Source organism: Hermetia illucens, chromosome 6 (genome assembly GCF_905115235.1).
Source record: "Hermetia illucens chromosome 6, iHerIll2.2.curated.20191125, whole genome shotgun sequence".
Classification (NCBI taxonomy): Eukaryota; Metazoa; Arthropoda; class Insecta; order Diptera; family Stratiomyidae; genus Hermetia; species Hermetia illucens.
Window position 1 is genome coordinate 5,000,174 of NC_051854.1, and position 26,669 is coordinate 5,026,842.

General features: G+C 42.2%; 1 protein-coding gene across 3 annotated transcripts in view; it reads left to right on the top strand.

The window, feature by feature from the left end:
* Positions 1-26,669, top strand: part of LOC119659905 (protein tincar) — a 114,250-nt gene that overhangs the window by 58,530 nt on the left and 29,051 nt on the right. For all 3 annotated transcript variants that reach the window (XM_038068230.1, XM_038068231.1, XM_038068232.1), the window contains exons 2-4: positions 20,560-21,699; positions 26,196-26,311; positions 26,384-26,615. In XM_038068230.1, the coding sequence (XP_037924158.1) occupies positions 21,198-21,699; positions 26,196-26,311; positions 26,384-26,615 (850 nt within the window). In that variant the 5' untranslated portion in view covers positions 20,560-21,197. The remainder of the gene's footprint in view (positions 1-20,559; positions 21,700-26,195; positions 26,312-26,383; positions 26,616-26,669) is intronic.

Below are 26,669 nucleotides of genomic sequence, written 5' to 3' on the forward strand. Positions count from 1 at the left end.
CTTATATGGATATATTCGTACATGCCCGTAGTTAGATGGATTTGATACCCAAGCACAGTGACATGTTGCCTTCCATTTTTTTGAAGAGTGTACCAGCAGGAAACTCTCGTAATGGATAAACATGTACACTTGTCTTCCATTGAGAGCTTTCCTTCCTTGAAGTATCTGAAGGCTGTCACTGTGCATCTCTGGATAGGGGAAGGACTGCTTCGGGTGGGTACTCCTTACTTTGTAGATATATGGAAAGTGCTTCCATGAACTTATCTCTCATCTCTGGAGATCCTCATATGAGTGTCGAAATATTTGTAACGACTTGAAAAGTTTATTACAAAAGTTCTTTGAGTCCTTGGTGAAGGAGCTAAGTTCTTGGCAATCTTTTCTTATGGCGCATCTGCTTCGAAAATTAATTCGAAGCTTAAATATATCAAGAATCTGACATTGAAAACTTGTTCGATAATTCTCCATATTTTGGCAAGGGCCCAGATGTAATTTTGCATGGACCCACATACCTCCCAGCCTCCTCTATAACCCCTCATTGTCCCATAGTGCACACAAGCCCCGAAACGAAAACTCCATACTTCATTGTTCGGTATTTGCTTCATCTTATGTCTGACTATGGCGGTAGATTGCTTCTGCTGCCAACTTCTGCCCGTCGAAGATGTGATATGTTCGCATTATTTGCTCAATTCTCCACAGAGAATACATAGTTCAAGAAGACTCAAGACATCATGGAACGTACTTCTGTAAAATATCTTAAAAGGAAGATTAAAGTTCTGCAGAATCAGATGCGAGCGCACAGAGGCTTGCGGAACAGAACAAAAGTTTTACGAGACGATTTATTCTTCTATGTGGTCTCCGCTTGTTGGGATACCTATGAGGATATGGTCCTTTTGTGTAGGTTCTCTGTGCAATTTAATGTCCACTTGGATAAAGTTTGTCATCAGAGTAAAGTGCTCAAGTTATGTGGAGATTTCATTTGGGCTTCCTAGTTTAAGCCAGACAAATGTTATTGTAGTTGATGATGCTCTGCATTTAGGACTTTCATGTTTTTTTATGATTAATTGGCCCATAAGGACGATATTCAGAGTTAATTTGGGACTTTCAAGTGGTCTTACATCGGGACCAGATGGAACCTTGGCAAAGTACTTTTCAACCCCCATCCGTCAATAACTACGCTACTTTAAAAAACTGCAAATATTTGGGGAATCACGTTCAAATGATAACCAGGAACCTTTCTCAGTTTTCAACACCCAATGTCAACCGTTCAGTCCAACATTACATTATTCCATTCGTTCCCGTCAAATGCAAACATTGCACTCTTTAAACGAGACTATCACAAGTTCTACATATCCTTTTTGCATGTTTGAAACAATTTTCCAGTTGATTTGGCTGTTCCAACGACACTACGGGAATACCAAGCTTATTTGCATTTGAAGGGTTCCTTTATCGACAAAGCCCTCGAGACTGCACCCATGTTAGGATATGAATCATCAGAACACAAGCAGACAGGATCCTCTTTTTTTCGACAAAAAAAGGAAGAAGAAAAATGACTAAGGGTGTGAAAATCAATGGGTAAAAAAGTGGATGAGTGAAAAATCGAAGTGGAATGTTTGATTGAAAGGTCGTGGTATGTAATTAAAAAGCGACTAGCAAATTTCTGTCGGTGAAGTCAGCAATTGGAATTTTAATTAAATCTGCACTTCAAATATTGTCTGTACTATCTTTAGTGGGGTGTAAGAATGGAGGGGATATCGCATTTTATCTGAACTTTAATGTTTGCCTTGACAAGAAGTGATAAGACCCATGGCTGAAGTCTAGGGAGAGACAACACAAAGCCAACTTCACCACTTATATTTTAGACCTTCCAGCGCCTCATCACATAGCCCACCTTCCGGAATTCACCTTTAGACTTCGAACTGACAGAATGGTTACTAAACTAGCCCCACATCGACCCTCACTTCAAGATATGAGAGACCTATCTAAATTCCCTACTGTACCTTTATAATTTTGTGATACTACCCTAAAAGGAAGAAAGATTACCAGCAGGTACAGCTTCCCCTTTTTTTCAGTCTTTGTCCCGTTCACAAGAGGAATCGTCTTTATCGACGGCTCCATTTTGCCCGGTAAAAAGCCTGCTCTGGATCTCTGGATGGAGTCGCGAGGCTTTCAAATCACCATCAAGCGTTTCTAGCCATAGTAGCCTCAACCAACCTTTTGGTCGTTTCCCATCGACTTTGATGGCCACACCAATCGTGGCAATTTAGTTCTCATTAGCGCGAATTGCACGACCATACCATCGAAGACGCTTCTCTCACAATTTTTCTATAATCGGTGCAACGTCATATCGATTGCGGATGTCCTCATTTTGAATGTGATCACGCCGTCTTACAACACTGGTCAAACGCAACATTTTCGTTTCCATTACCGCGAAGCGCCATTCATTGTGCCTTTAGTCGACCAGCACTCAGAACCACAGGGCAGACAACACTCCGTGTTGGATTTGAAACATTCGTTGATATGTTGGATCACAAAGAATCCCAATTGTGGTACACCACTTTATCAAAATTGCAATGATGCGTGAAGCAATTTCATAACCCAATACACAATTGGCTGATAGCATTCATCCTCGATAATTAAATCGCTTAGGTCTGGGCAGGTTGCTGCCACTGACAGTGATAGTGCCTGCTTCATTGGGATCGGTCTTCAATAACTCTGTTTTATTTAGATCCAATCTGAGACCGCGTTGCATGAGGTATTCATTCCACTTTTGAAGAAGTTGCTCTAGATCAGCTTTTGTGTGACTGACATGCTGGGAAAATATCATCTACATAAAGCAATGTATAGAGCGCTGAACGTTGGATGGACCGTGTGACCCCCGCCCATAACAAAAACAAAGAGGAGTGGTAAGAGTACACTCACTGAATGAACAATCACTTCCGGCTATTTTACCATTTAAAAATACGCAGAGACCTTATTTTTGACCTTAAAGCATATATCCGGCCTTTGAAACCTGCATTTTCAAGCAAAGGACGCACTTTTAGGATTTTTTTCAAGCTTACTGCATTCGACGCGTTTGTCCCCCTGTCACATGACTAATGTGATGCAGGAGCTCCTTCACAGATGGTACCAGATTTTACATCCTTTTATTCCCGAGTTCATAACAAATATTTCCGGTATTATCTTTGAACATGTGATGTATGATTCGGTCTTTCAGACGAGGGTAGTCCCAAAAGATGATTTCTTAACTTTGACTGACAAACCAATAGAGGACTAGATTAGTCACCAAAACTGCATCACGGCGCAAAAGAGATAATTTGTCTACATCTACGTATACCAAATCAATATCGGGAATTTTCATAAGATATCATAAAATTATGAGTAAGTTTTCAATCGATAAATGTTCTCTTTTTATTCTTTTCAGGTAAGTTCACATCTAACAAGACGTCTGACATGGCATCACCCATATTTAAGGTAAAGCTCAGCTCTATAGCTATCTATCAAGGTAAACCAACGTTCCTGGGAAATATATAACGTATACTAGATAGGGCAATAACAGCTGACATACTTCGATAAAGTCAAGATTAAAAAAGTAGGAGACCTATTTGTTTGAAACAATTTGAAATGGAGGGTCTGTCCTAAAAGTATCGAGAATAAAATTCTACCACAAACCAAAAGCTCGAAAGGTGGAGAAGGAGGTCTGGATTAGAGGTGAATAGGTGATGTATGAAATATTACAAAAGTGATATCACCTTAAAGTGTGATATCACATTGCTATCAGCAAACATGATCCAAACATTATAACATCACCTAACATTACTCGCTCTCAGCTGGTTGACTCTCATTTATGTAGTATACTTCTAGCGATCCTGTAAGCTGAACACCTGGTAATACCCGTTGAATGATTGTAATCGCGATATTTGGTTTCTCCACATAGGAGACAACGAGGGTTCTTAGTGCAGTCCTTCGCAATTTCTCGTCCATATCGCTGACACAGTTTGGGTCTATCGGTGGGCTAGTGCAATCCCTAGTTATATGTGCGAACCCGAGACATTTGAAGCACTTTTTTTTAGTGGAATTTGCTCGTGCAGCCGGCACACGACCCATCTGATGCAGACTTTACTTGCATCATAAAGGCGTATGTATGATCGATGAGCAATTGAAGAGCAGGTACATCAATCTGTGGCGATAGCCAGGCTACATTGAGGGCATTGGGTAGTCTTTGATTACCTCTAGAATTGATCAGGAATGTAGAAACCGATTGAACTCTATTTCTAGATTTACTACGGTGGAACTACTCAGGATAACTCGTCATTGTGGTGTAGAGGTAAAAGAAATCTCAGATGCCTTAGCAAAAGAGGGTTTAATTACCCCCATTGCGGGACTGGAATCAGCAATAGCATAGTGCGTAGCATTGGCCTTCAAAACTGGGAACAAGCTCCCTATAATGACAGATCAGAGTGTAAATGCTGCTAGACACTCTAAATTTGTCCTGTCAGAACCTAGCAAACATACGGGAAAGTTTATCCTATCGAAAAGGAAAAAGACTTGTAGAAGTCCTGCGATACATAAGCGTATTTAGGGTATTTCTTTAGACGAGGAGTAGAATGGGCCACTACGGTCTGAGTGCTCAGAACCTATGCTTTTACGCGACCTCAAACACATACACGTACAAACACAAGGGTTAGCTTGGCACCGATCGTCATCACGGGGTACCTGATGGCCGATTGTGAAATGACCTACTGGTGATCAAACTAGATATACGTTAGTGTTTCTCTAGCGACTTCCCATTTGCATGAAGCATAGATTGCAGCGTGACAACGTTTCCTCCACTAACTAGGATTGCTCCTTTCACTATGCACAAAGGATCTATGAATTATTCTGAGGTACTTATTACTGAAAATTTCGTTCGAGCACTTGATATCTTCCATGAATATGTTCGCTAGTCCTTCTTTAAAAAAAATAAGCCCTTTGACGCGTAACTGAATACTCTCAAAATGACCGCAAATTGTTAGCTTATTCCAGTTACTAAACCCTTTTGATTTTGAAGTAAGCATTCCCGTAATCATAGGAGGCTGCAATTTCTGCGTTGCAGCAGTGCATTTACTATTACTAGAGAGCAATTACATTTAGTAGCTTGCAATGAAAGTATCTATAATAAGCATAGAAAATACAAGATAATCGGATCATACAACTCGAATTGACTATTGCCAACCATAAGTGGCATAATATATGTAATTGGACATAAGGGGCTAAGATGGGTACGAAATTAAACTGTACACCTCGATTTCAGCTTAAGCTAAACGGAATACCAAACAAGGATGTAAACTCTAAAGGTTTCCTCTTCATTCCAGGAACAGCCAAACCATCTATTTTCTTCTCTTCTTCGGTTTTGAAATTTTATAAAATGGCTTATAAGGGCCGAAATGCCAAGATCCCCTTTCACCCAAGATTCCATCGTTATCCGTTCCAACTCATGATCGCCTTTCAGAACCACAACAATTGTTCTCAAAAGCATCTGTAAATCAGCTAAACACCCTAGTTTCCTTTATGCGAAGAAGTCTTCCCCCATCATAACATCTATTCCCAGTTCTGAGGTAGATAGACTTTTCTGTCTAACCTTTCGTAAAGTTATTATAGTTTTCCACTGAATAGTTTTCCTCGACCTCAATTATACCTGCCACTTTGCTAGGAGTACACATTTAGGATACCTACGGTATTTGGCAATAAAAAATTTATCCGCGGTAAGTGACTCTGCAACCTTGCAACCTTGTCATTCCATTCGATGTGTACTAAATTTTACTGAGCAGCCTACCTACCTGACCAGCCAGTTTTGGAAATAGAACATCAACAATTTTTCCACGTCTTTCAGGAGAAGAGAGAGCTTAAATTTATGGATCCCTCTGGTTTTGATGACTCTTTTTTCTTAGCTTTCCATTCCGTTGAAATGAAAACAGGATCTGGAATGTACATAGGAAGATTGTTTTACCTTCAATAATTCTGAAGTCCGGAGAAAGTTTCATCTGTCAAATCCTTTCTTCCTCCGTTCCCCTTGGGTATAGCCTTTCTATTTCCATATGGAGGAACCTAAGGATTACCCGAAATCTTTGAGTATAACGTATATAATTTTTGAAAACCTTCATTCCTTATTAGCAGAGCAGCACTGACAAATATCAATAGGCACGTCTCTGAGGTATCATCGAAGGCGCGTACATCAAAGTGCTTCACTATGATACTCATACTCAAAAGGACTGAGGAGGTTTTATAAACGTTCAACTTGAAAGGCTGAGTGAGACTTCTGCTATCAAAAAGTTACAATAAAGCTTAGAGCGCCCCCATTGATCAAAAAACTCCTACGATGACAGCAAAATATTATTTATGACTTTCTTTGTTTTCCAGCAGAAAAGACAATAGCATCGGTTGACATATGCGGTTACTTAGAAATGTCCTTTTTCAAGCCAAAGATCTTTTTATCTATTCTTCTTCCATAAGAGAGCGGTTGCATAAAACCTCTCATATCTAAAAGCCCCAATTTGCGGTCTCTGGGAACTTTGCCACAGGAACCAACTTTACCAAACCACTACCACTCCAAAGCCATATATATCATATTCCCTTTGAAATTTCTTGCAATTTTCTCTCCCTTAACCATGATCTGAACTTTTAATTAAAATTTATTGACTTTCCAGTTTAGTATATTTATAAACAGACAACCACCACCACCAGCAGCAGTCGGGTTCGTTTTTCATAGTAAATTAATTCAAAAATTTCTTAAATAAAAACATTCGTTCGACTTGAAAAGAAAGCATAAAGAAAATGCACTTCAAAAAAAAGGAAGAAAGTAGCAGAAAACTCCTGAGGATGAAAAGGAGAAATTCTTGAAATAGAGCTCCAAGGCAAACTGAATAGACTACTAGCAGCCAGTGCAGACATGTCCTGATGCCTTGCAGTATGAAAAGCGTTTTTGGCTTGCTCTTTTTTTTCGGTCCCGGTATTTCAAGGACGACGGGAGCATGGAGGAATTAAACTTTTCATGCCTTCTACATAATGCGGTAGCATGTCATGATTGCAGTTGGATAAACTAAATGAATTCTCAGATAACTTCGGGGCGAGAATTTTTTTTCAGTTTCAGTCTCAATGGAAATATATTGGGAGTGTTGTGGGGTTGGGAAATGGAAAAATGGTTAAGGAGACGTCAGGGAATCCATTAATGTGTATACACTGCACGAAGTTGGTTGTTTCAAAATTTGCACCTGAACAACTAGTCTAGGTGCAATTAATAGGGGACTACTGCTATGTCGCAGGTTACTTGGTGGTAAATTGTAATAACATCTTCAGACCACAAAAGTTTCTGAAAAACGTCTTACGTGCGGTGCCAAATAAACTTGGATGCATGCGGGATAGGTAACAAATTTATTATGTAAATCATCCCTACGGATACTGGGAAACTTTAAATTAGACTTACGTGAACTTCATCAGGAACTTGATCCTAGATTGCTTAGGAGCATTCTGATTAAGTTGCTGAAAAAGTTTAAAATTAATCCCTAATTGGTTCCTTTTCAAATGAAAACCGAATCAATATTACTCCCATTGGGGAGTTGGTTCAGCTAAATCAAATAATTCGATGCTGCAAGACATTATTCAATCAGGTAATTGGATATACTTATCCGCAGGACAAGTATGGTCTCCTTTACAGTTGGTATCATGAACGGCTGGGATATTTAATTTGTCTGTAGCACTGTGTATTGCACTTTTATTGATGCGTGGTCACCAGAGGTTGCCCTTTTCAAGTGGAAGTCCATTCGAGAAACGAATTTTGACTTGGAGCCAACTCGAACTCGTCACCTTCTTCGGGCTGAAAGACATTTGTGTAACCTTCCCACTGCAAGGGAGCACCATATGTACAAGGACATCTCTCCTGCAAGGGAGGCACGAAATTGAAACAGATATAATAAACGTGCCATTGAGGTATGTGCGAATAGACGCAACGGATGAGGGAGGGAGAATCAGGGCGTTTTGAGGAAGAGAGACTCAAAAAGGTTTTCTTTCCAAAACTGGTTGTTGATAGAGGAATTAGGGTGGGCATCAGGCTGACGAAATGATTAGGATATGAAAGGATCAATCACACAAGAGAAGAAATGTAAAGCTTAAAAGAGCCAAGTGAACAAAGCCCTTGGAGCATGTGGCTTCCGCAGGGATATGTCCAGGACTACCATTGATAAAAACACGTATTGTTATTGCCGAAGCAATATTGTGAATTCATGTGTATAAGGCCAAGAAAAGTAGCCTTGGTTGAAAAAGAAGTGAGTGCTTCTGAGCAATAGAAGGTATGCTCCATGTCATGGGCGATACCACAACACTATGGTGAGATCACCTGAAAAGCAGAAATCTGCCCGCGTTAGCAGAGCAATTCAAGCTGCACACCTTGCAGGAGGTATCTTTTGTAAACCTTAAAAAGACATATGGAGGCACACAAACAGCGACCATCCTGCTACTAACAGAGGCGCGCAAGCTGCTGGATGTCGGGATGTTGGTAAATATTGGATAGGTGGTCTACCGAATCTTTTGAAGAGAAGCTCCAAGTGTCATGCACAAGTGCGATGCAGATAATGTGGGGAAACGAGTCGTATTGTCCGAGAATGTAACAAGGATGCCAAATGCATGTTGTGCAATGAAAAGGAAGGCCTGGAAAGGCCTGCCCCGAAAGCGGCAAGTGTGCGTTCAATGCAGTAGGAAAATGAGATTGATCCAAATCATCATTAATCATCGCAAGATTGCTTCCGCGGACCACCAACGAAACGGAGGTGCAAATGGCTATAATAAGCGAACTTTGCAGAAAACCTTATAATAATATATGAATAATCGATCGGTTTATGGATATGCGGGGACCCAGTCATACAGGAATGTATAAGACAGCCCACAAGTGGTTTTATATGGGCAAAAATAGACGACATATATGTCTAATTGCTATGCTTCTTCAAGTCTGACTTTGACTGCTGAAAATTCGAGAGCATTTTGGACAAACTGGTCGTGGAGCCAAAAGGAGGAAGACCAAAGAATGAGAAAGTTCACTGACAAATCCAAGAGGGCATCGTCTCTTGGAGGTTTCCGCGCAGTTAGACATTGGCTAACATATTGGCTAACGACGATCAGGTTCTTACTAATCGGAAAATGAGGTTCGGTTCAATTGTAGATCAGACTTTTATTAGTCCGTCACTATTTCGCGATATGTTCTGGAATGTAAGTGAACACCACACCAACAGTCATCACAAGGCAATCGTCTTTGACCTGAAGAGCAAGTCAAGCAGTTAGTTTGCGAAAGCAATTGACGAGCAAACATTCATAGATGTGTGGTTTGCCCAGCACATTATACCAGCCAGACCCTCGGAGGGAGCCACGGAATGCATCGCATCAGCATGCGACTCATCGATGCCAATACGTTATACTTTCCTCAGTAAAAGTTCTAGCTACTGGTGGAATAAGGAACTGTCTTATCTACGGTCGACATGTCATCAGCCCAGAGACCAATGGATAGGACTGACAAAGGGGTGAAGTAGCATGTCTACAACGAAACTCGAAGAAACCTGAAGGTAGCTATATGGTGAAGCAAGAGGCACTACTTCAAACAACTCCACTTAGAAGCAGATATACACCAATGGGGTAGCCCCTACAGGGTTATAATAGGGACATGCAAAGGCCAGGTTACATGTCCCACTCTCCTACTGAATACTTTTCATGGTTTGTTTCCTCAGGAGAGCACGAGCAGTTACATTCTCTAGATCCTTTAGGTGTGGCTGTAATGCCCGCGACGAAAGAAGTAGAGATTTGCAGTAGGCTGTGAGATAATAAAGCACCGGACCTTGACGGTGTTTGACGGAGACATCGAAATGACAAATACTAGTCTTGTTGCTTAAACTTGGTAAGCCTCCCCGTGAACCATATTCCTACAGACTTATATGTCTATTTGACACTATGGAGAATGTGCTGGAGTGAATAATTTGTAACAGATTACTCCCGGCTGTAGAAGGTTTGGAAGGCTTCAACAATTACGCTTCCGTGCGGCCAAACCAACCATTGACGCTATCAAACTGGTCACTTCCTTAGCTGAAAATGCGATGCATGGAAAGCGTGATACTAGTAAATATTGCGCAGTACGTGTAAAATACATTCAATGCGGCCAGTTGGAACCTTATAAGAATGACTTGAATACTATGAAGGGAAAATATGTTTTCCTTAAATAAATCGAATAGGATGGATCAGTGCCAGGAGCTAGGAGACTATTGAAACATATGGTTCTGAAATGTTTCGTGTGGTTATGAATACCAACCAACTGAGACATTGTCTTCTCTAAATATTCTGTGGCTGGGTTGACAGTAAGTCCTTTTAAGGATTCTACAAATGGAAACTTGGCTTGAGAAAGAGGACTATCACTTAAGTATTGCAAGCTCAGGGCTTCGATGATATGGTGCAGTTCTCCATGCCAGTAATAACCAGTTAGTCTGAACATCAAGGCCGATGAGAGACAACTCAAAGACGGATGAGATCAGCTATCACTTAACACGTTGGATGGTGTTTCAAGAACTTCTTCACCCCATGCGGATCTGAACTACGACCGAGAGAAGTGGCGAACCAGATTAGAGTCAGTCCAATAAAACTAACGTTCAATAAAACAAGGAAAAATTCTCTACCACTACTCTCTCTACCTCTTTCAACCGCAAAATTGGACTGTGTAAATCAGATTCAAGTTACAAAAGTTTACCTAACGATCAAATTATGTGTTTTAACTAATTGAAATTGTACTCACCATCCAAATGAGTAGTAATCAGTGAATGCAAAACCCATAAATATTCACCATGTATTAATGGGAACTTATCAGATTCATTTCTCCACGTCGCTCCCTTCATAAAAAATGCAAAAGCCATTACATTTTTAAGATAAAATTATGCGGAAAAATTTCACACAAACCCATATGGTACTCAGTCCATGCTGGCAGCATAATACCAACCAACCATAAACCATCCACAGAAGCCTATTCACCATAGCAATAAGCAATCAAATCATGATACCCCCACCCGTGAGGCAGCCAGCCAACTCGCAACCATCTCATAAATTTGTAAAAATGTAATTATCTCAAGTAAACAAAGTTCAAACCATACCATCGACATTCTCCACGTGAATTTGCCCTACAATGGCCCCAGTCGGTGGTAGGTTCGATTCACCTCCAGGGCACCTGAAGTATGTACCTGTGTACCTACCTACGCTCCTGCCAAACATCCGTATCCTGGAAGAACGTTCAGATAAGATACAAAGCAGGGAAAATTGAGCGAGAGGCTCGACAAAACATTATATACGTATGATACGTCACAGGGGGTCCATGGAGTCCTGCCACATATTATCGAAAAACGTTACCAACAAACTCGAAAACTCTGAGTAGAGTAGAAGATACATGGCAGCAACAAACAACAACAGCAAGGACATGCCTCATAGAAACCGGAATGCATAGGAACAAACTTTCTTTGATAACGTCGAAGAAGGATGGGGCATGGAGGCCAGTCGCATTGAAAAGCCCTCTAGGATATTGATTTCCAGTCGGATCCCAGTTCCTTACATTTCGCCATACATGCGTGAAGAACATATTGAATGCCATCACTGGCTATCAGCCACAGAGCCCCTGGTAGAGTACTTTACTCCCCCAATTTGTCTACGCTCTATGAGTCATCGCATACTCGCATATGAATTGGGTGAATTCAAAAGAAGCGCCAAAATAGAGAGCGGGACAGAGGGAGGTCCTTGATAACGAGGGTGTGGATGCATAATCGTCCTAGTGGTCCCGAGACGAATGTTTGCATACGTATACGCAGAGGAATTGATTTTTCAAAGTGGAGGTGGGTGATGGGTGCTTATTTATTTTTTTAGAAATGAATTTTTGGGGAAAATACTTATTTAAATTTCGGGTCCGTAAATAAATCAAAATGGCTGGAGAAATTTCGTTTTCGTTGTTTACTTAGCCTGAGACTGTCTGAGATATTTTACCTTGAAAGTTGGGAGATGTTTTCGTCTGGATTTTATCAAAGACTGAGTTTGTGAATTTTGTCTAATAATCTTTTCTACGAAGTTTATAAGTAAACCAAGTGCACCAACGTAATCTGTCTATAAAAATTCTTTGAGTGTTTTGAAATTGTGATTTAATTGCTTGAATATACAAATATTTGAGTCCCAATTCCCTGTAATACTAAAGAGGGAAACTCGTCTCACCTGGTTTCATTTTGATAACCAGATCTGGCTCTATGCAAATGCTCATAGGCATGAGTGGGGCAAACTCGCCTCTATAAATTAGGAACTCTGTATATTATTCCCTAGTCCTTGAGGAACCTTGTTAAAAATTAAGATAAGCTACTCGGTTTTGGTACCCATGTACGATCACCCTTTGTCGCAGGGGCAGCAGCTCTTCTAAAGAAAGGCTTCAGCCTGGTTATTGAGACCGTCTTGAGCTTGCCTCCAACGACCAATCTGAAATGGTGCTCCCCGTGCCCAAGGGCCTCATAGGGGCCCTGGTATGATAGTTGCAGTGGGGACCGGAAGCTTCATCAAGACGAGATTGCGCAGGCGGCTTCAATTTAACACCGGCCGTCCGTAGCAGGCACAAACATTCATCCTCTCCAAAACCATGCACCTGATCAGCAAAGCTAGTAGCAAACCCTCCGTGGCCACATTCCATTAGACTGCAAATGGTATGCAGTTTTCTGATAACCCCTGCCCTGCCCCTGGTCCGTGATTATATAATATTATAACAGTTGGAAACCCAAATCATAGAATCCACTCCCAAAAAAAAGAGCCTCAGCACTGTGCTGTAATGTTCCTCATAGGTATTGCGTCAACCCACCGCATAAACCGAACAATGATCGTAAGGTACAACTTACAGTCGTGGGAGTCTCGCAAAAGTCCTCTGACCGGCCAGAGGTAGCGACTAACGGGTTCATTATCCAAATGTCGGAGTGCGTAGGATCGTGCCCTGAGCGAAATACTTCCATCCATAAAGCGGAATTTGTGGCTTTGGTCCCCTTTTTGAAGATCTTACAACAGATAGACCAAGGTCAATCAAAAATAGGGAACTTCTTGAATGTGTATTTGGAATCCTACTGCTGGCTCTAAAGAACTGGCCCATCTTTCTGGGCCGTAACGATTGCCGAAAAATCCAATGCGACTGGGATATTGATCTCTAAAATCCAGGATAAATCGTCAACGACTAAATTATCAAATATTGAATGGCTTATGAAGCTTAGGTGCCGAAGTTGACGAAGGGACATTTCGTCGAGTTTTCCCCATGAGGAAAAAGTGGAACGATTATGATCTGTAAACACGATGAATGGTCTGCCTTCAAAGGAAAACGGAAATATTTGGTGCTCAGATATGCGTTTAGATAATAGGTCACGATCGCAGGTGCTATAGTTCAGTTGAGGGATTTAAAAAGAATTTCAACGGATACCAGGCTTCGTTCTGGTGAACGGCAGTGTGTACTGCTATGTCTCAGGCATCGACGAACACGGCTATGGGTACATCCGAATGATGAAATGCCAAAAATGTAACATCTTCCAAGTGCCGCTTATAAATACGGTTGCCATTTACCTCTTGGTGAAGTATGGGGCGGCAACCACACCAACGCACCATCGTTCGCGGTTACTTAAAATGCCCTTTCACTTCCCCCATGGCTCCCCGAGAACCTCACACCCTTCCTCTTCTGCTCTGCGCCAAATACCCCTGAGGCGACCCACTTGTTGGCCATCTTGGGGGAGCGGATTCCACTCCACGATGTAGCCAGCAATGCAATTGTCGCCCCTCCTTAATGTGTGGACTGTCTACTGCCACTTCCGTCTTCCGATCATAGTGTATGTGAGTGCCAGACCTGCGTCTTAGATAGTATCAGGCCAGCCAGATTTTACCTCGATGTAGCAGGTGACATTTTTTATCATCATTTGTCGCTCTGATAATAACTACTAGTTTGTCCGGAATACATCTTTACGGTGAGCGCCCCAGATGGACTACCTGTTCGCGATATCAAAACCCTTCTCGAAATCGATGTCCAAAATGATCTGCAAGGTCTTCATGTAGTCAATGTAGAAGGAGCCGAAGCGGAAACCAACCAACTCTTTGTCGATCAAGCTTTTGGAATGTTCTTTGATACGTTCCAGGATTATGTTAGCCATTATCTTCATGAAGGCAGTGAGCACGCAGATATCCCTCCAGCTCCAAGACGTAGGCCCTTCTTCCATTCTCCAGGGAAAGGGAATTCTTCAAGTCATCATAACCCAAAAATGTACACATATAACCCTTCATGTGACAGTTGCTAAAGGAATTGCATCTGGAACTGGAGTCAGCAGGACGATATCTTAGCAGGAGTTCACGAACGGATCGATAAATGGAAAGACTCTGTTTGGAGTCGTCATCTTTTTGAGTTACCCTAGGCACAAGGCAGTTCCGCCAGATAAGATGATAACAATCTTTCAGTCAGGTCATCAATAGAATAGAGATTATGAAGTTGGAATTGGATGATCCGCTTGAGAAATCTTTAGATATCTTCATGGTCGAATTTTACACAAATGTAGTTAGGTTCACTGTGGTCCACCTTGAAGGTGCCAAGATGAGATGAGATCTCTCTCCTAAATCTTCGGAGAGAGATGCTGAATCTGAAAAAATTGGAAACAATATAGGAAAGGACTACAGGATGACATGATGCTGCAATTTTATTAGATCAAGGGGAACGGCTATGAAGAATCCTTTTTGAGAATTTCTCCCTGTAGAATGCGGTTATTGATTCATTAGTAAACCATTTTGAAGGACAAGAACCGAATTGCTTGTCATATCATTTAAATAAAAATATGAACTAAGAAAGGTACCACGTTTTGGGCCATGCCTTCATTGCTAAAATCTGCGCTGAATTTGAGGAAATAAGACTTCCTAGGGTACTTTTAAAAATAAAACTTTACTACTACATGCTTGCAATCCATTAAATCATTCATTCTTTTCTGAAAGAAAATATAAATAAATACAAAACATTACATAACATCAACTATATCAGCAAAACAAAGTAGCTGTCAACTACCCATCCATCCATCACTCAATTTACTCCCCATTTCGACCCTCAATTAAAGCCACAAAAAGATGACAATTTGACGCCTGAATTCAGCCATTCTATTCAACCACAAAGGACCAATGATTGGCGCAATTCAATATGGCTTTGAGTATCGAAAAGAGTCCTTGAAAGGATTCAATTCTCTGCGGAATGCATTTAGATAGAGAATCATGCCAATGACAGTGGGTACTCAGCATCAATTACAGACTAATTAATTTTGAAAATGTCGGGAAAATTTAGATGAAATAAGCAAAGCTAATGAAATGGTGGTTGAAGGATGCTTTTCCTTTCTTTGAAGGTTGGGTTTATAAGAAAATCTTGGTACTACCAGGAGGAGACGTTTCTTTAGAAAAAGATTTTGTTCTAGTTTTTCTCTGAATACGATTTTCGTTTAATTAAAAATGAATCAAATGAATAGACTCCTCACGAACTGAATGTTGAACACCCTTCCTACCATTTCAATGCTTTTTCTCGAAAAGGATCTGACCTGCTTCTCTCTATATTCGAAGAACTGCTTACATATTCCAGTGACAAAATCCTTCACATGTTTCATGGACGATTGAAAATTGAACACCGTCCATTCACCCCTATTTGAGCACCTGAAAAAAAAGGAAAATTCATTTTACATTAATCCAACCATTGAACATTTTGAAGATTTTCTAACCCTTTCATTCAACATTTTGACAGATAATCCGACCCATAATTTATTTGAAATTCCCGCCACATGACTGAGCTCGTTCATCACCATTCCTGCCCCCTTCGTTGCCAACGTCCAGGCCAATCCTTTCCTACGAATCCAGCCGAGAAAACCCCAACTATTCAACGAATTTTTCCTTGCACGATGAAATATATTTCTCTATTTCCATCATACATTTTCATCATTCAGGTCACGAATTTTCCTTCTAGTCAACAAAGAAAAGTATTCGGAATTTTCGTGTTCGCGTCGAATTCGACGAAGCATTAAGGAAATATCACAAGTGCAGAATGCAAAGTATTCCCAGCCATAGAATCACAACTATATCTAGAGGAGCCCAGCATCTCATTCACACAGCTCTTAGCTAGCTGGCTTCAGTCCTGCTCTAGGAGGTTCTTCTAGGAAAAATAAAAAAAGTTGAGGACAGACAACAAAGCCAAGGAACACGTATCTACACTACCCTAGACTATCGAAGAATTGAATTTGTGCCAACCCAGAATGGTGGTAACGAGGCGCCCCGGAGAGGAAATGAATACACTAATGAAATTAGCATGCAACAGTGTAATTAGCTCGAGCGCTCCAAATTTGAAATGAAGAGATCGAGACCAAAATAATGTTAATTCAGAAATTTGCATTTTGGGAAACGAAATAAAAGGCAGATTAACGAAATACACGTTGAAATCCGTGACCATAAAGAAGGCGATGCCCTCTGCATTATGGTACTGAGGATGTCCAAAATTTAAGGAGATATCGAATGGAAAGGACTGGTCTTTGGTAGACTGTACGAGAGCCAATCAAAAGTGAATGGGAATCATCAAGTTTACCAGACAACCAGAAGGCAGGGCCATTTTTCCAAAAAATTTAAACAGGATCTCCCAACTATCATTACTGTCAATTTCAATTCCATTTAGTGGATACTAAAAGCAGAGGGTGAACATAAGGTTCCTATTCGAGGGGTGTTTTTTTTTTGGAATGGGGTCCGTGAATGCGTTTACGTAAATAATATTGGACTCCCGCAACAGTACGCTGTCGAACTACCAACTGAAGACCTCCCTGCCATCAGAGAACTAGCCTGGAACTGTTTGACACATTACTCCGGGCTAGCCCTCCCGTTCTCCCGGCTTTGGGGGCCTTCTAGTCAAGGAATCCCTTTCACCAATGAGAGGGGAGGGGAGGAAGCGAGTTGTTAGTTCATGGAACCCCTTACCATCAACCCATACCTCCGCGCCATAGAGCGGAATCGACTGCGTTGTTCCCATAAGCAGACGTCTCCTAGTAAATATAGGGCCCCCAACATTCGCCGACTTAAGACTGCGACTCCAGCTGCAGCCCTGTCCGCTGCTGCTTCGATTCGCTCGAAAAAACTCATCTTCGAGTCATGCATTAAACCGGAGTATTTAACTGCTTGTTTTGACTCTATAGTCAGCCCGCCGATCGATATGGGACGCAGGGGTGGGATTCTCCTTCTGGTCAAGAGCAGTCATTCATCCGCTTACCCATCGCATCAATATGCCAAGTATGCTTTGCACCTGTTCAACGGTGCGTCCGGCAACAAGTGCCGCAACGTCGTCTACATAACCGACCAGGCGCGACTCTTCGAGCATATCGAGTCTCAGCAAACTACTGTAGGAAACGTTCGATAGGTCCGGCCCTAGGATGGATCCCTGTACTACTACCGACGTGATTTCCATCCTCCTCTGACGCGCTATTGACATCAACCCGTACAACGCGATCCATCGGATCGGTACTTAGTATGCGGGGCCTCCACAGAGCTTATGACCAAGTCCCCAGGGGTCCTCATTCACCTCGTTGACAAGGTTCTGCCAACCGCGAGCCCTGCTTTTATTTATAGTGCGAAGTCTCGTTTTACTGTGCCTTCATGGCGCATGCCTCCTCTTTGGCGTGAAAACGTTGTGCCAAACGGTGGAGCTTCTGACACTCCCTCCGTAGGTCGGCAATTTCTGCCGTCCACCAGTAAATAAAAGGCTTGTCGCGGCTGGGGAAGTCTCACATGCCGTCGTTATCAGGTTCATCACTGAATTTTCGACGGTGTCAGCTGCGACGTTCCAAGAGCTTCGACGAACTTCCCGATATTCACCCTCGCGACATTCGACAGGCAGGGGGAGCGTCACGTTGGTGCCCGCCAGCAAGTAGCGCCAACCACCTCAAACGCGATGTACTGGTTATCACTTGCCGAGAAGTCTTCTAGGACTCGCCAACCGTCCACCGATAATGCCAGAGATTTCAAAGCGAAAGTGATATCAGGAATGCTTCCTTCATAGCCTGGGCACCGAAATTTTGGCGTAAATCCGGTGTTTAAAACTATGAGTCCGGTTCTTGCGGTCATTTCCAGAATCCGTTTCCCTCTGGAGTCTGATTGAGGCATTCCCCATTCAAGGGTCCTGTGCCCCCCGCGGTGTATACATAAGTATACAGTAGATCGAAATCCACCTGTAGGGTTTAGTGTGTTAGCGATTCCACAAGGAACATGAACTAGTTAATTGGCAAAGATATTGGTGTGCCATCAAATACCAGCTCCTAGGATGCTACACTAGTGTAGACCGGATGTGCTGAGAGGGAATTAAGCGGTCGTGCCTGGCATGCCAAAGTGGAGCTGTTATCGTCGGTTACGTTATCAACCCAATCCGCAGGATCCATCGAGTTTCTCTCCATCGAAGAGTATTGAACAAGTAAAATCAAGCAAAAAGGAATCGCTAGAATTCAATCTTTCTCCTTTGGAATCCAAAAGCAAAGTAAGAATGAAGCACTGCGAACGGAACGGCATATCATTTAGCCGACTTTCTCCGTATCCCTCGAAGATTCATCTCACCCGTCACTTAATCCCAACCAAGCAGAAAGAATATTTAATTTTTAAATTAAATGATCGAAGAGATTACCATTTCATGTAGAGGTAGGGAAAGAGACCGTTCAGAAGCTCGGAGGACAATACCTTCCAGCATAAAGCCGCAAAGGCCAGTAGATCCAGAGTCTTCTGAAAGACAATCATCTACGAGACTCCAAATCTGAAAGGCAAACTCAAGAAACGATCAGTCTTTGAGGTATACTACCAAGGAGAGAATATTCTACTCTACAGGGTGAGAAGGAAAAATGAGGCATAGGAACACTTGGCGTGAAACCTAAAACATGAAAGATGACGTCAAGTGGACACATCAAAACAAAGTTATGGGTCTGACTAAGATATCTTCTGCTAATTCGAACCGAACGAATATTAAGCCATGAACTTAGAAAATGTTACGCCCCACGTTGGGCGCTATTTGTAATAACCAAGTGAGATTAGACGATGGTTAGACGACCATCCTGAGTGGCCAGAGACGACCAAAAGGAGAGGGCTATCCCAAAAAAAAAACCTAAACAGAACGGGGAAACTGGCCGTGCATGTCCGCGCGCAAATACTGAAGTTCCATTGAAGATTAGTCGAGCCAACGTCAGAGATTGGGTCAGAACAACATCTAAGCTCAGTTACGATCAGGATGAAAGAAGGATCAGTAAAATTTGAACCCAGTGAAGACCCTGGCCTTTACTTCGCGCTTTCGGGATATCATAGTTAGTAAATTTAGTTAGTTAGTAAAATTTTACTCAAAAGCAGGAATGGCTTGATAATTTGGGGAAACAAATTAGCTTACCCTTTCCTATCAATACCAGTTAGATGCAGGAGGAATATTATACGAACCATGTTACACATTTGGGAGGGGCCACAATTGCGTTGCAGGCAACCCCATGCAGTGGGATTCACTATTTCAAAATGGCCGACGAGTGGGTTGCCCCAAAGGCACTTGGCGCAGAACAGTAGACAAGGAATGCGGGCGTCTCGGAAAGTCGTGGAGAGAGCTGAAGAGCATTCCAAGTAACCGCGAATGATAGCGCGTATGAGTTAAAAAGGATATTCACAATTGCAATGCATTCTCCTAGCTGAACTACCAGAAAGTCCTATTCTTCCAAAAAGGGCGTGGGAAGACATATGCGATTATAAGGTAGTGCTAAAATCTTCCATGCTTCTCCTCAGTTACCAGCTCAAAGCTTTCTAGAAACCAGAGCAAACCGCCACCTCAAAACCACCGATCCCATCATTTCGAAATATCAACCCTATTTCAAAACAAACAGCTCTAAGGATATCACTTTGAAATTAATGCTCAATGAAGTGCCTCCCACACAATTCCTCGCTAGCGTACCAGGAAAATGGAAAAGAAAATTTTATGGAAATTAGGAAAATAATTGAGTCTTAATAAGACGGAAATGATAAACGAGATTCGCCTCTCTCTTCTCTCTCCTCTCGACCATTTCCGTTCTGAAAGCCTGAGGGCTTGGGTTTATATGTATCAGGCTCAGTAAGAGATTTCCAGGATAAAAACCACAATTTCTGGTTTGAAAGCTGGAGCTGGATTTGAGTTCGTAATCAATTTTTAATTACATGATGTGCGTGCCATGAAGCCATTAATTAATGCGGTCATTTGGTATGAATTTCAAAATAAATTTTTTTTGGACTTGAGGTAAATTAAATGGAATGGATCTGATTTCAATGTAAATTGAGATAATGGATGAGTGTTTATGTGAGATTTTGAAGGTAACGTCCTGGAAACAAAATGTGTCAGAGGTGGATGTGGCTGTTAATTTTTCAATCAAATATAAGTGGCATTTGAGCCTCTCTCTCTCAGATTGCAGTACTAAACAGTTTTAATTTTTAAGGACCGAAAAGATAAATTCATCTTTTTCTTCATTTCAGATCAGATACAACTAGGAGAATTTTTACTACAGGACATATCTAGAACATAATCAAAGCAACTGAAAGAACTGTAAAGCGATTTTTAACAAGATTTCGAAGCACGAATAAGTCTGAACAAAGGAATTTTTAAATCGATTTTTGAACAAATTAGTCAGAAAAGGACGTGAGTCGTTTGAAAAGTGGATTCAAATCTCAAATGGCAAACCGGTGGATATATCAAAAACAGCGAAATGGAGAACATAACGAGCAATATCGACTACAAGCAATAACAAAACGAACTGAGCGATATCACATGAAATCGTGGACTGACCAATCAATACTGTCCTCTGAATTCATATAATGAATGAATCTATTTGAAATTGAATATCGAAAGCATATGCAAAGCAACTAGACTGCCATCTAATCAATTAGGCTAGAATTGCTCTATCGAATAAGTAGAAAAAAAAATCAACGCCAAAATATGTAGCGTTTCGCATGAAAACTATCATCATCGCATCCAACATTCAATTATTTCCAGTACAAATAATTGAAATTAAAATTGGACATACAAATGGGAATCCGTCGAATTGGAATTCCGATAAGCGAAAAATATATCGAAAATTAAAAGCTCTTCATAAAATACTTTTAATCATATCAAAATGTCAATAACTGGATCCCTGGTCGGCTATGAAAACAACAACGAAATCACAATCACGAAAAAGACTCACACATCATCATCCACAGCAATAGCCTCGACGAATCGTTCATTGCTCAACATCACCACGACCTCGGGCGGCTCAATAACAAAACCATGTCCTAGCCTGAATTCAAGCATTAGCAATTCGATTATAACAACGGCCAGTAGCAATTTGAGTGCAGGACATCATCAACATCATCAGCATCAACAAAATGCCAAAAACCAAAACATGTCCAATCGGAAGAGTCAACAGAAACAACAGCAACAGCATAAATCCTACCATCAAAAGCAATTGGAAGGACACCATCGCGCAGGTGGTGGCGGTATAGGTGGTGGACAGAATCAGGATGGTGGCGTAGCCGTCAGTCATTTGCACTTGAATTCGTTATGGTCAATTTGGTATGGAATCCTAGTCACCCTCTTTCAGGGATATTTAGCTGTACATGGCGCCTATCGATTTCTAGGTGAGTTTTGTAGATAGACGTATTACTATGTGGTGTGAATATATTAGGGATGTACGAAGTCGAAGGGATGGTGCTAGACAATATGCGAGGAGGCTCAGCGCACTCAGCATGATATTCAACTACTTTCCACGACCCTTACGATGCCTATAGGGGATTACCCTCGCACTGCATGGGACTCCTTCTCTGTGAAAAAACATCTTTCACATTGGAAATATCTGAAGGATATTATTATTATTATTATTCTGTTAAGGGAAAGTCGCACCGCGTCCTTGAAGAACTATTGTGCCCCTTTTACTGGTTATAGTGTACCTGTTGATCATAGTATCTCAAGCAGGCCTGTAACCGTTAGGAACTTTAGTATGTTCCCCACTTCCAGATGTTTCAGCTTTGCATCTGATATTAAGTGTTCTCCCAGATGTATCGACCTGCTTTGCACAAGTGCCGGACACTGTCCCAGGACGTGCATAGAGGTTTCGTCCTCCTCCTCAGAAAGCCTGCAGGCAGTGTCCGTAGATACCCCTAGCTTCCCTAGGTGATAGTTCAGCCGACAATGGCCAGTGAAAATTCCCACTATAATTCGGAGGTTCTTTTTGGTGAGGTTTAAGCAATCCTTTGTGCGCATGGGTTCGTATCCCCCAATAAGCACCCTGGACTGCTCCATCCCTGGTAGGCCAGTCCAATATAGTTCCCTCAACCGTTTCTCTTCGTTTCTTAGATTCATAGCCATGAAACCGTTTCCGATTCCACAGAAGGGTTCTGGCCCGTGTAAAGGCATCCCTGCTCCCTTCTTGGCTAGTTCATCCGCTGCCTCATTGACTTCCAACCCAGCATGACCTGGAACCCAAAGTATCCAGACCTTGTTGGACGAGCCGAGTGTATTCAGTCTCTCAAGGCATTCCCATACCAGTTTAGAGTTCACCTGGTTGGACCTAAGTGCCTTGATCGCGGCTTGGCTATCGGTGAGAATAGCTATGTTCTGCCCCCTGTAGTTCCTTTGCAGATTAAAAGAGGCACATTTGTCTATGGCGTAAATTTCCACCTGGAATATGCTAGTGTACCTGCCCATTGGCTCGAAGTACATTTTCCTTGGACCAATGACACCGGCACCCGCTCCCTCTGCTGTGAGGGATCCGTCAATGTACCAAGTAATCAGTTGCTGGTTTAAGTCGTATGTCGCAGCCACGCTCTCCCAGTTTGCCTTGTTACTCCAACGTGTTTCAAACTTCTTATCGAAGTGAAACCTCGTTGTCATGTTGTCCCTCGGTATCAGTAATTCGGGATACCGCCTAGAAAGGATATCAATCTTCCTTCGATTTAGGCAGCTCCCCACCTCACTGATACTACCGGCCATCCTGAATATTGATCTCCTTGCCTGCATCTGTATGTGCAGATGGAGAGGGGTTAATCCCAGAAGGACCTCCAGGGATGCCGTTGGGCACCTTCTCTTTGGCCAGGACTACCATTTTAGTTTCATCCAGAGCTAGGGAAAATCTATGCTGTCATCCATCTGCTTGCTCGTTGAATACGCTCATTGGCAGCATCAGCTCGAACAGAAAAAGTGCTTGCATGATTTCTTCCCTCTTTACTGCTTCCATCGAACAGGGAAATCGATGGGTAGCTTAATTTTTGGTAACAAGCTTCTACCTGACGCTCCATGAGATCCTGTTAATCCCGCTGATTAGATCCTGCGAAGAACGTGTCTCTTGCCTGTTGAGTTCCTTTTTCACTCACTTGAATTCTGCGGATCTAAGGGCAGTTGCTTCATAGACTTACAATTTCGGGACGGAATCTTCTTTTGGGTGCCGACGCACCGCTGCTGTGATGATAAAGTTGATTCTTAAGTTTACTAACGATTCAATCGCAGTTTTTCTGTCCGCGTCCGGATCATATTGTTCATTTACCCATCTACAAGGAGCCTCAGTAAATTTACCAACGTCAACGGCAAGTATTATCTGGACGACAGGGCATTGTGGGGATAGTTTGGCAATGAGTAGAAATTACTGGCCATGAGATCTCCCAGCACCCTCCATGGTTGCACCGCTACCCCTAAGGAATCCATAGCAAAGGTCCCGCTAAAAATAATGCGCTCACAACAGGGCGTCAAAAAGTCAATATTTATAACAATAAATGCCGTCCTTGGGGCCACATTCAAAATTTACGTGCACCGACAATCTGGTTGAGGCATGTCCCATTTTAACTAGAACTCTCCTTTCTGTGCTTCGAATCTCCTCCTCCAAAGTCATGAGCTAGAAAAAAGTCACTTCCAGAAAACGAACCCATACGAAGCCTCGACCATGGCCCGCACTTGCAAGTTTTCCGTGTCTCTCAAGCAAATGCCAGCAGTGCCAGATATATCGACATATCACGATGGTGAAATCCTATCTCGGTACTGCTCTTTGAGGAGCAACAAGTCATGTCTTTTTTTGTGAGGAGTCACACTCCTACGCATGTTCGCTTGCAGAATGTGAATCGTGGTGGGTGACTTCTCACTTTTTGCAACTCTTCTTTGAAGACCTAACACACATTAGCCACATTTACTTTCTGTACTTCGTCTAAACTGCTGTCAGACATGCTTCAAAATAAGCGTAACTTTGCGGCAGCTCCTACTTCCCTGGGTAGTGTAATAATGAATATCCTTTCGTCACGGCGCACGCTTCGCTTCACATCCCGGGGTTGTCCGCGATACCGGAGTTCAAGCGCATCAAGTTAGTCCGCATCACAATGATAACAAAAACCTTTGGTTCATGACACTCCTCGATCTCCGTTTATGTCCCGGTAGTTAGTCAGACCTTATGGCGCCCCTTCGAAACGTGACAAACATCTCATTTACAAAGGCAAAATGAACACTTTTGAAGGCAGCCTAGTACTCATCAATATTCTCAGGCGAGCTGTTCAATATGTCTGCCATGCGATCAGCAAAGTCATATTCCCACTATCGGATGACAGCCAAGCCCCGTGCTGAGCATCGGGGGTTACCAGTTAATTGACACACATCTCGCCTTATAGCGATATACGATCTGCAAGATCGTGTTTCCCATCGCATGTTCGAGTAAGATGTTATCAGAGCATACCTCACCCAACACTCAGATCTCACAATAAGGCCGCAATATTTTTGTTAGGAAGCTTCTCCTGGGTTGCTCATAAAATGTTTCATTCCCGTCTGCATCGAAAGTCAACGCTGGTGGATAACACTGCACTGGTGAGATGTTGTTTCTCTCGGACCGCAGTCTTGCAGTGAGTGAGAGAGAGAGTTCTGTCTGGAACTAGTTTCCAGGACAAGAGGACGCATCCACACTTACTTCCAGAGGACTTGCCAGAATGCAACACCACTGTGCTATAGGAGGGAGCGGACTACCTAGAGTACCATCATTTTATTTTGCGTAACCCCAGAATATCGAGCCTGTTACGCTAAAGTTGAAGCGAACGAGCGTTCCGGTGAACCACGATCCCATAATCGAAAAACTTTCGACCATGCCAAAATTCATAAACCGTTGAAAAAAGCTAAAGGTCGTAGTCAAAACATCAGTCAGATTTTGTCTCTTTTAGTCGCCTTTTTAAAGAATACTTTGAGTGAATTCTACAACTCCCAACTGACAGCCTGCGAAGCGAGGACTTTGACGTCGCCTGCAGGACCGTTCGAACGTATAATCCTATAATGAATCCTTGGACCAATGAAAGACGGAACCGGCTGCCAAATTCGATAATTTCTAAACAGCAAGCGGTAGCCGGGCATATATAACAAATGGACAACGAACGAATTCCTGAGAGAGTATTCAAAGGCAAATTTAAAGGATATAGAACTGTCACACAACTGCTACAGTGTTTCTAGCTGTATCCCGGAGGCTAAACTTCGAATTGGGTGACAGCGCCTTTGAAAAGGGAGAATGCAGTTAGAGGAGAACCTCCCACCACGAGGAAATCAAAAGTTTGCAATCGACCGAGTCCTTGTGTTTGTGACTTCTAAGACCGTTTGATTTTTATCTGTTCTTCCTGAGGGCATTCTTGAAGATTCTTCCTCCAAAATATCGCCTTTTCCAGTGTGTCAGTGTGTCAGTATGGTTCGCATTTGGACCTGTCTAACAAAGGAAGTAAAAGTCTATTACAGTTTTAAAGTTTTTGTGACGTTCTTGCAACTTTAACAGATTGCCTACTGATAAAGCTTGGGTCATAAAGGCTGACGTTTTTGTGACCATTCTAGCTATACCACCGAGAGTCAGGGATAGTTCTTCAAGGGATGCCTTTTAAAGATACGAACACACTTGCTTCCTACACTAACAAATAGTCCACAGCAGGACGGGCCGATATCAGCCCCATAAACAAAAGCGAGATTCCGTCAATAGCCTCTCTCAGTGTGAATCCTGATATGTTCAATCCACTTCAAAAAAAAAAAAACTTCCGCATTCATTCGTCAGGATTCATCTCCTGAAATCTAAAACCATTTTCAGATTCCAATTTCCCGAAAACAATACATCAACTTTCATTTCTCATTTTCACAGGTTGCTCACTAGTCCAATGGAAAATAGAGCCAATAATCGAGCTCAACATACAAATAGTAATATGCGGAGTCGTTTTCATTTTGCTGCCACTATTCTTCGCCTCGGCCGTGTTCAAGGTAAGTGGGAACATTAATAAGGTGTCCATTCCAATCAACTCAATCACAATCAATCACATTGCATTCCACTAGGTGGGAAACTTAGCCAACGATGGAATCAAGCTTGGCACTATGGCGCATAGTAGATGTTCAATTTCACCACATGATGGATTGGAAGAGGAAGCCAAAGGTGGTACAGTACGTGCCCTGTGGACGCATGGCGGGCCTACAGCGGCTTTTGTTCACATTGTCATTGCATTGTGCCTACTCCTGCCCAGATTGCTGTTGGAGGCGCGCATCATTGAAAATGGATTGCTGCCAAGAGGTAAGTGAAATTCCATTAAACACAATACGAGATACATCTTCAATGGATCTCGTC